This window comes from Lissotriton helveticus, chromosome 6 (assembly GCF_964261635.1).
Source record: "Lissotriton helveticus chromosome 6, aLisHel1.1, whole genome shotgun sequence".
Classification (NCBI taxonomy): Eukaryota; Metazoa; Chordata; class Amphibia; order Caudata; family Salamandridae; genus Lissotriton; species Lissotriton helveticus.
Genome location: NC_136067.1, coordinates 1,658,277,266 through 1,658,288,700, shown reverse-complemented (window position 1 = coordinate 1,658,288,700; position 11,435 = coordinate 1,658,277,266). Strand labels below are relative to the sequence as shown.

Here is an 11,435-nt window from a genome sequence, read left to right as displayed (position 1 = left end):
ACTTAAAACCCATTTCACAAAGAGGTCTATACACAAAGGATATTTTGGAAGATGTAAAGTAGTATTACTTTACATACTGCAATTCCCAAACTTCCAGCAGGAGTTCTCCACCGCTCCTATTTTCTGTATGGAGATCTCCGCACACATAGAATTTCATAGTAATTGTGAGACGGAGAGTTGATAGTAATGCAAAATGTAGAATAATTATTACAAAATAGGTGGGTTTAATGCAGAATACACAGCTACCTGACTGTAAAACAATTACATTGCACAAAATATACATTTAATCTGCTACTATTGTGGTACAGAGAAAAAGGCTTAAATGTAGTCAAGTACAGTCTTGGAGTAAGCCAAGCACCTCACATGGCCAGCCCCTGGTACTGGGATACACACCCATAGAAATCATTGTAGGCAGGGCAGCCCACATAAGGAAATATTTAAAATTTAATTGTATCAAATAACATTTAAAATAACATTTTATAGATCTTTATTTAAATTATTTTGATTTGATTTTTTGTAAATCAAAATGTCTAAATGTTACATTATTAATATGCATAATAACATTTTTATACAATATATTGTAAACAAATAAAAAAATCACAAATAAAATATACCTTGCATCCAAGGTTGTGACACATTCTACACAAATAATACTGTAAGTGCAAAATATGGAAAACTAACATTTTAATTCATTTTGTTTAATTAAAAAAATAAATGTAAGCTATTCTGTTGAATAATTGAGATGCATTACTATGTTAAGCTTTTCTGGTGTTGTGTTATCCCTTTTTACTGTGGTAGCCCCAGGGTGAATACGAGTTTGGGAAACTGTGTTCTAATTATTTTTAATCTAAAACAATATTTTATTATTCTAAAATCAATTTTCTTAAAATCCCTAATTCTTTCTGTGGCACATATTCTATGGCCACATTAAGGCAGAAAGTTAATAATAGTAACATTACACTCATAATTTTCGTTGTAAGATTCCTCACCCTTCATTTGAGTAGGCAGGGAATAAAAGGTCTACATCTAGGTGTAAATCTACATACTTAAATAGTGAGTTCCACCCATGAGGATAATTACACCTACATTTGGTTGTAGATGTACACATGAGGAGATCCCATGCAAATGCACCTTTGTGAATAAGGCCCAAAGTTTTCCTTCATTAAAAGGTGTGACTTATTTCAGAAACATCAGCAGTACACAAGAGTTACGTTGCACCAAGTCATAGAAGCATCTTTGTGAACTGAACCCATATTTCTGATTCTTTCTCCATAATTGGCGTGTTCTACTAAGCTGCAATGGATGCACAATCCTTGTTCAAGGTTCAAGAATTATTTTGTGCGCAGTCAGATTCTTCTCACTACAATTCATAGCAGCCAATTAGCTAAAAATGGCAATCCCGAGCGATGACCGTATCTTTATTGTCATGTTAAATTCAAATGAACACTGAACAAAGTTTTATTTTTTTTGATACAATGCTGTTCTTCAACCAGAAACGATGAGTTACAATTACTTGGGTACAATGGAAGTGCATGAATGCAACAGAGGTATGGCTCTGCACTTAAGCAGGCACCAAGAAAAGTCAAACCTTTCTCTTTCTCATTTCCTTTGGGGTTTAAAAGGGTAATTGGAGGTAAATAACCCCCTGATAGTCTTTAATGGGGTTAAATAACTGGGTAAATGCCTGTCAGTGGGAAGTGGTCTGAAATGCCGTGAGGGTAATGAGAAGACCCCATAGGGGGAATACATGTCAAGACCCACACCAGTACCACCTTCAGGGCTTATACAGAGTGGTGTCTTAATCCACACAATTTTAAGTTAGAGTGATTATGTGGACACATGTTCAGTGTATTAGTTTGACTATATTGGGCCTTTACTCCCTTGGACAGGAAGGAGCAAAAAGGATGCATAGGGGTTCAAACAGTCTGAACAAAAGAGATTGAGCAATTCCTTGACTGACTCCTTCTCCACTGACAGCCATTTTACTATTCATAGCAATCCAGTGGGTGTTATGTTTCCACATATAAGTGAATACTATGACTATGTAATATGTAGTTTGTGGTTGGGGGGGGTTTGATAACGTTTTAACCGCACACTTTATCATCCAACCACACAACTTATTGCAAATTAAGTTACATCACTGCCAGTGGCCCCGGCAAGATGTGTAGCTTAAGAGAGAGTAGCACTTTTTGGTAGCTGTAGTAGTATTAGTGATGGTTTGCTACTTGCTATTCTCAAAAAGTTAATCCCTTACTCCTCCCGTTTTAAATGGTGGTCCCCTGACTCTGAAATAGTTGATCTATTTCTTTAGGGAAATGTTAATATTTTGTATTCCAGCCCTTCAAGGAATGGTGATTTATACAAACACAGTAGTGCACTTTCACAATCTGCCATCATGAAATGGAAAGCTCGGAAAGAGATTTAGTTCACACCCTTTTCTTTGTTACTATCAGTCTTGTCACAGTCAAAATGTGGAGGCACAAACACTCAGCTGATTCCACTAATCCCTTCAAGATGGAAGCTGAACCCAGACTATTGAAGGATTGTCCTATTTTGCAGTAAATCGGAAGGCCTGTATGCTTTTTCACCTTTTAATGATAAAAATGAAATGTACCTATCTCTCCTGCAACTCAAGCCTATGCCCACCATTTTTGTTGAAGGACATGCTTCTCAACCTTCCTCAACAGCCTCACCTCGTGCCTCAGAAGGTAAGTGGAGCAGAAAATGTATTCTATCCGCAGGGTCTGAACTATTGGCCAGATTCATCAAATGTCTGGTTGAAAAAATTGCTCGCTAATTGATCACTGACCATATGCACCACATTTTTGATTTTTGTGATGCGACCCGTGTACTAATATGTTGCATTGCAATATATCCAGTTGCAGGGAGTTACAGAATGACCTGCTTTTTGAATATTAGGCAGGTCACTATTTGTGACCAACTGTGATGTCTACAAACATGGGGAGGTTGTCATGCAAGGAACAGCAGACTGACATCCCTTTGTTTTTATTCCCAAAGGAGAAATGTCTCTGTTTTCCTGAAGCTAACCATTGCTTTCCTGTTTGAGAAAATTTATTGGAGGGGGGGCAGGCAGTGGTCTTCTGGACCACTACCTACTTCCCCAAACGTGCCAATACAAACTGGATGGTGTCCCAAGGGTACATCTTCCTCTTTGCAAATCAGTTACCACCTCCTTTGAGGTGTTGATAACTGATCAATAATTTGCAAAAGCAATTGTGGTCACAAACCATTAATACATACGATATTGAATCACAATTCTGAAGGAACGACCTTTGATGCCTCTTCCTAATTGCGATTAGATACATTTTGCGAGTTTGAATGCTTTTAAAACTTGCAAAATGTTTAGAAAACATACCAAAAAGGCAATTTGTAGTCACAAACCCTGTGATATTTGCTTATGGGAGGTGAGATAGTCTATCACATTCATCCAACCCTGAGTCCTAAGGCCATTGGACATGTCCAGTATAACCAGTCGCTCTTTCTCTCTCTAGTATTTAAGCAGTCCTCTCAATTGGATTTATAAAACATTTCACAACATGGATGTTGTAATAGAACAAATTTTCCTGCCTTCATAAAATCAGCTCATTTAGACCTCCTTCCAGGGCTGGTACGACAACTAGAATATATTGGACTGCTGCGTAGGGCACTGTCTACATAAATCTTTTCCAGGTTATTCCTGCCAGCAGCAAGTGTGTCTGAAATGCCAGGGGGCTGTGGGAAGATTTTGTTTTCTAGGGCAGCATATGTCCTTGAAAACTTAGATAGAAAATAAGTCAATTGTATTTAACAAATATAAAGAACTTATTGTGTATGTGAATCTGTCAAGTAACATCTACTGTAGCACTGTTTACTTTCTTTGAAATCTCTGAATTCAGTGTGCTGTGAACACTCTTTGGGACATTGTGCTGACCTGTAACTATCCATTTGCAGCCAGTCCCGGACTGTACAGTAAAACCATGACTCCCATGTATGACCCGGTCAATGGAACACCAGCCTCTGCAACAATCACATGGTTCGGTGACAGCCCCCTGACTGAGCAGAACTGTAATATATTATCATTCAGCCAGCCCAACTGTCCTCCAGAGAAACTCAATGAAATGTACCAACCTCGTACTTTACTAAAGAAAGCAGATCTCAATGCAGGGTAAGGATTATTTTATATTAGAAAGCACATTCGAATAGGTATTTTTAAGAACAGTATTGTGAAGTCATGAATTAAAGTAGTTGCAACTCTTGCTGTGAGGGAATTATACAGTAGTACTTTCAATGTATTTGCTCATTTATAAATCAAGCAATTATGTAATTTTCAAACATTCTTTTTAAATACATCACAGATCATTGTGCCTCATTATGTTGTATCAGAAACACATATGTGATAAAAACATTAGTAGGTCAAGGAGTTCTAGGCTTTGGGGATGTAATTTCATACCTGGGAAGTCTACTTTGCTCATATGTGACTTTTCTATGTTTGAAAAATTAAACCAGATTGCACTTACTGTATTGTATACTGTGAAACATTGTAGGCTGCCTATATATTGTGGACGCCTGTAATATATGTATAAATGACTGTCTCTAAATGTCCTTATGCACTCTAATTGTGACATTATTAGTCACCCGAAAAAGAGAATCGCATAGCTATTCTACTGACATAAGTTATTATGGTTGGGTTGTGGTGTCTCAAGTTTGAAAGGCAGATCTCAAAGCAGAGTGCCTTTCTAAATAATGAAAATAAGAACTAGATTTTCAGCTCTCCAAAATTGTTTCCCACATATCAACAGTTTTTATTAGAAAAGAAACATTTATGGCAGTATGTCCATTTTTTACACATCCACAGTTTATTACACAAATGCAGGACTCTGTATGTTAGCACACATGCTGAACTCTAGCCATTTTTGGAAGTTACTTTTATTAAAGTGATTATAATATTTTTTGCAACAAATTACTAGGTGTATATTGTTTACTTTCATACTATAGTTCCCACATTTATTTAGCATATCTGTAAATGTTCATATCAAGCAGCATCGACGAGTTAATCTATTTGGAAGATGGGTAATGGTGTGATCACGTATCAGAACTAAAATACCATCTGCTGTACCTTAAAAACATATTGCAAGTCAACTCCGAGTTACATAACCGTATCAAAGAAATTGACATTTAGACACTCTTTAGTCACTGAATCCGTCAGTGACTCCCAATGTCCCTGGAAAGAATGGTAGAGAGTACTTATGTAAGTGCATGCATCCAATACCTCCTAACAACTAGCATCCTAGATTGGAAACTTACTGGGCTTTATTTTTCACTGCTATCAATATACTAAATCCAGAGCCATGTAAACACATAAAATGCTGAAAACATTTCTAATCAATAAATGAAATCTGTGTTAAGTAAAGTCAGTTGGCAAAAACAAAACTGTCCATTATCATTATTAACATTTATCACTTGGTTTCTATTCCTATTTTAAAACACCTCCAGAACGCACAGTCTAAGACAGTCTGACAAACCTTGCTCAAAAGAAGGCCAGAAAAAGTGGTTAGTTTTAAAGTGGCCACAAATTGTGCACCACCATATTGTGACCAGACTTTTCTGGAAAGAGGTCCTGTGTAAAAGAGCCTGCCTCTGTGTAAACAATAAGGTTTGTTGAGATAACCCTGCCTAATGCAAAATAACTCCCTCTATAGTCTCTCCCCCTGTATTCTGGACACCTGGTCGTACTTTTTGTCCATTGCTGTGTGCTGAGAAGGTCGAATGACTGTACTTAAAAAAAAAGAAATGTCTCCTTGTCGGTTATATTGACACGTGAAGCAGGTCCGCCATGGGAGAACCAACTGATATACGGACCAGTCCAAAAACTTGATTTGATAATAAATGCATAAATGTTGTTTCAGAACACCTCTTGTGAAACTTTCAAACGTGGCTGAACAACTAGGTTTAACATACAATGATTTCATGGTTACTTCCTTATTCACAGCTCTTTCTCTACTGGGAAATATGAACATTACACAGACATTATCAGATGCCAATGATTGTGAAATATTATCTCTTGTCAAAGGGAATCAAATAAAGATCCCAATATGTGGGGCCATCATGATAAGAGTATTTGTGTGTCAAAGCACCTACACATACATCACTTTAAAATGTACCTTCAATTGGTTTATCCAAATTACCAACACATTTTTATTGCTATGCTAATTAAAATCCTTGCTAAAGAGACCAATTTCAAAATATCTGTTCAGATAGCCAACTCTAAAATAAGATCGATGGAATTAAAAAAGAAAATGTCACAACACAACGAATTTCCTATCAACTCAAAGTCAATACATTAAAGATCAGTAAGTTAAAGAACGAAATAAACACATTATCTCATGAAAAACATCCCACCAAGTACTATTGATAAATACGAAAACCAGCAACAACAACAACAAAATTAAATTCAAAGGACAGAAGAAGGTATACTGCTTTGAATTGGACATTTAGCTCTGACAAGTGGAGCAGCAAGAATGAATTTCCAAACAACAAACTTGGCCTCTTTTTTCTTAAGGAATTAACAGCTGCTTTTAGGAAATGGCAGCAACAGAGGAAAAGGGCTGTAAAAAAACCATCACAAATACAAATTGCATTGTATTCCCAATGCATAACATGGAGAAAGGGTAGGAAACAACAGGATAGTATGGGTCAGGGTTAGACCTAGTAGTCAATCTTGATTTCATTCCCTTTGTCTGAAAAATAACTCAGTGGCTGACCGCCTGCGCCGACGACCTCGCGCCACTAAAGAACCCTCCCAGCAGACCCAGAAGCAAGAAGGCATCCTGGTTCACCGACGACCTCAAGGACTCCAAGAAGACCTGCCGCACCCTCGAGAAAGCCTGGCTCCTCGACCGGACCACCGACAACATGACCGCCCTCAAACACGCTACCCGCAAGCACCACCAGCTCATCCGCACCACCAAGAAGAAATCCCTGAAGGAACGACTGGACAACAACGCCCACGACAGCAAAGAGCTCTTCACTATCGTCAAGGAGTTCTCCAACCCCAGCACCGGCACCAACGACATCACTCCGTCACAAGACCTCTGCGACTCCCTCGCCTCATTCTTCCACCGCAAGATCGCCGACATCCACAACAGCTTCAGCACCCCACCCACGCACCCAACCGTCGAACCAACACCCCCCACCGCCACCCTTCGCACCTGGACCATGGTGACCACCGAAGACACAGCCCGCAAGATGAACACCAACCACTCCGGATCACCGACCGACCCCTGCCCACACCACGTCTTCAACAAGGCCGACTCCACCATCGCACCCCAACTCCGGAACATCATCAACGCCTCCTTCAACACCGCCACCTTCCCGGAGAGCTGGAAGCACGCCGAGATCAGCGCCCTCCGGAAGAAACCTACAGCGGACCCCACCGATCTCAAAAACTTCCGCCCCATCTCGCTCCTCCCTTTTCCTGCTAAAGTCATCGAGAAGATCATCAACAGACAGCTGACCGCCTTCCTCGAGACGAACGGATCCCTCGACCCCTCGCAGTCCGGCTTCAGAGCCAACCACAGCACCGAGACCGCCCTCATCGCAGCCACCGACGACATCCGGACCCTGCTCGACAAGGGGGAAACAGTGGCCCTCATCCTCCTGGACCTCTCCGCTGCGTTCGACACGGTCTGCCACCGCACCCTAGTCCAGCGCCTCAGCAACATCGGTATCCAAGAGAAGGCACTGGAGTGGATCATCTCGTTCCTCGCCGGAAGAACACAAAGAGTCCGCCTCCCCCCGTTTCGCTCCGAGGCCACCGAAGTCATCTGCGGCGTCCCGCAAGGATCTTCACTCAGCCCCACCCTCTTCAACATCTACATGAAACCTCTCGCAGCCATCGCACGCCAGCACAACCTCAACATCATCTCTTACGCCGACGACACCCAGCTGATCCTCTCCCTCACCAGAGACCCCGACACCGCCAGAACCTGCCTACACGAAGGGATGAAAGACGTCGCCGAGTGGATGAAGGACAGCCGCCTGAAACTGAACTCGGACAAGACGGAAGTCCTCATCCTGGGATCTTCGCCCTCTGCCTGGGACGACTCCTGGTGGCCCCCAGCCCTGGGCACCGCACCCAAGCCAACCGACCACGCACACAACCTGGGCTTCATCCTGGACCCCTCCCTCTCGATGACCAGACAAGTCAACGCCGTCTCCTCATCGTGCTTCTACACCCTGCGTATGCTTCGCAAGATCTTCCGCTGGATCCCGACCGAGACCAGGAAGACTGTCACCCAGGCACTCGTCACCAGCCGACTGGACTACGGAAACGCCCTCTATGCCAGAACCACAGCCAAGCTACAGAAAAGACTCCAGCGCATCCAGAACGCCTCCGCCCGACTCATCCTGGATGTCCCCCAACGCAGCCACATCTCCAGCCACCTGAGGAACCTGCACTGGCTCCCCGTCGACAAGAGGATCACGTTCCGGCTCCTCACCCACGCACACAAGTCTCTCCACGACCTGGGCCCCAAGTACCTCAACGACCGCCTGACCTTCTACACGCCCAACCGCCAGCTACGGTCCACCAGCCTCGCCCTCGCAGCCATACCACGCATCCGAAGAGCCACCGCCGGAGGAAGATCCTTCTCTTACCTGGCTGCCAAGACTTGGAACTCCCTCCCCATCCACCTTCGGCTGACCCAGGACCATCTCGCCTTCAGGAAACAACTTAAGACCTGGCTGTTCGAGCAGTAGCATACCCCTCCCCCCAAGCGCCATGAGACCCTCCCGGGTGAGTAGTGCGCTATACAAATGGCATGATTGATTGATTGATTGAGGGCTCTGAATAAGGACTTACCCCTCAACATGATTTTTTCACAAAGAGGTGTGAACTCTGATTTTCCAATTGAGATTTTATTTTGATGATCAAACCACTGTGAATCAGGGTGAACCAAACACTGATCTGAAATGGTTCCAAACTGGGATCTAAATGCTCAATGAATTAATGTTACAGTCTGATCAAAAGTCTTACTCGTGAGGTTGTCAGAGATGGATAACTAAACTGGAATCTGAATATTTCACAGCGAAAATCTGAAGATACACTTCTTTCATACTGTACCCATTATACATAAACCACAGTGCCCCCGCCCAAATTACCAATTGCCTCAAGTGTTACTTCAGTTCTAGAACAGTTGTTGAACTTTTTTGACTTTTCTTGAGGTCTCGTGTAAGAACTATGCCATCCATTCTTAAGGATCAAAGGTCATCCTGGGCAGCACCTTTCCTCCAAGTCTGCCCTGCCTCTATGTTCACAACTTTGAATCACAAACAAAATGCATCAATCCATAAATCCTGGCAGGGTACATCATAGGGAATGATTACAATTCAACACTGTTTTCACATGACAACATTCTCCAAAACTCATGAGTTTTGTTTCCACAAGACATGCTTAAGAGTGTTTATATATTCAGGAGTGGAGGAGGATGGAAAGGTTTACAAGGTCTGAGTGCACATGGACAGAAGCCTCACATCTTAGAAAGACTCTTTTTGTGAAACACCCGCATAAAGATAAAAAGGATTATATGTCCCATGAGCCCGTAAGACTCCCACAAGACTCACTTAAGGTGGTGGCCATCTTGAAGTTCAGAATCACATTCCTCATGATCCATAGCGCTCTTGCTAGGCAATCATGCTATTTAGCTATTGCCACTGAGTCTTGTTAGAATCCTGTTAACTAATTTACCATAAAGTTGACAAATACTTTGGGGTACGAGAGTAGTATCTTTCAAGAATAGACTTGCACTAGTTTGCTTCACACGGGGGCATCCGAAGGGATTTCAAACTTTATAGCACTTATTAGTATTCAAAGGAGTTGTAATAGAAATTACTTAATCGATAGCACTGTTTTGTCCACAAGAGTCATCAATAGGATTATGAAGTCCATTGCACTCTTTGCTCAGCAAGGAATCACTTGTGTGGATTAAGAACAAATGCATACTCTAAAGGAAATATATTACCAAAGAAGTATTGTTATAGCTTGTGCTTAGATGAAAGATAGTGAGTAAATCTATCACCAGTGTTAGAAACGACAAATTCAGTACTAACAAGTGCTTTCATGTTGTAGGTATCCACTTGTCACCATGAACAAAAATAAAGCATGAAAAGTTTTTCCTAATTTTTTCTGTAGCACTTGTTGGTAAACAATCTTATTGTCATCCTTATGATTATTCAGTTAATATATAAAAATGTAATTATATTTTATCTCAAAAGAATGGTCAAGTATATATCATAGGCATCACCTCAAGCTAAAACAACACTGAATAATCTATAGTTGTACTAAAAGTCTCCTGCTTTTTAGAAAGCAATGTTGCAATGTTGCAGATTAAGGCTAGCTGTGCAATCAGGTGTATGATGATATAAAGTGTCTCTCTTTCTCTTGTCCCACTCCCTTCTTCCTAAGAATACTGGATAACCCCCAGTAGGATTGTGGAGTTAGCTCTGCATTTCACAAAGTGTGAATTGCCAGGTTGGAAGTATCCTGACAAATACATACCATGAATATCTAAAGTTGCGGGATTGTTATATTGATAAGATAGTGATCATATGGTCAAGCAATGAATCAAAATCCACTAACGTACATTGGATTAACACACAAGCCCCATTGGAGGTTTACTGTAAGCCAGGCAAATTTAGCATTCTTGGACCTAATAATCATGCATTCAAATGGTTTATTCCAAGATGAATTATACCACAAACTGACAGATCACAACGCATTTCTGCGGTTCGATAGCTTCAACCCTCAATCTCTCAGAGCAAACTTCTTACTCAGCCAATACTTCAGTTAAAGGCATAATTGCACTGTCAATTGTAGCTTTGAAGACCAGGCCAACGGTGTATCAAATAAACTTTTTGAAAAATGTTACCCAAAGAAACTGATCAAAAGGTCATAGAGATGAACACAGAATAACAACTGTAAAGCCCTTTTAGAATCTGGAATACAACCACACAGTAACAAACTCCACCTAGTCTCATTAACCTGATACATTGACGGAAATCATCAATAAACGCTGGTGTATACTTAATATCGGTGCCAACACTTACAATACATCTTTATTTGCCTTCAAACAGGGGATAAAATTGAAAAATGATTTGGCCCACACCAGAACTAAAAGAAATTTGATATGGCAATCACGTTCCACAAGATGGAACTTACAAACAATAACTGAGAGCTACCTGTGTGGCAGTTGCTAGAGACTGACCCGGTATGAACACCTTTTTTATACTTCACAAACACGCCAGTTGAAACATTGAAAATGCAATCTATTTGATAATGTGTCTCTGTGAATTGCAATAGGTGGTCAAAACCACTAAAAATACATTTTGGAAAACACAGCAGTAACACATAGTGACAATGAACAACTACCAAAATGACC

The 11,435-nt window shown here is 41.1% G+C and overlaps 1 protein-coding gene across 1 annotated transcript in view; it reads left to right on the top strand.

The window, feature by feature from the left end:
* FERMT1 (FERM domain containing kindlin 1) overlaps nucleotides 1-11,435 on the top strand; it is a 323,796-nt gene that overhangs the window by 105,722 nt on the left and 206,639 nt on the right. The window contains exon 5 of the mRNA XM_078649519.1: nucleotides 3,952-4,165. Coding sequence (XP_078505645.1) covers nucleotides 3,952-4,165 — 214 coding nt within the window. The remainder of the gene's footprint in view (nucleotides 1-3,951; nucleotides 4,166-11,435) is intronic.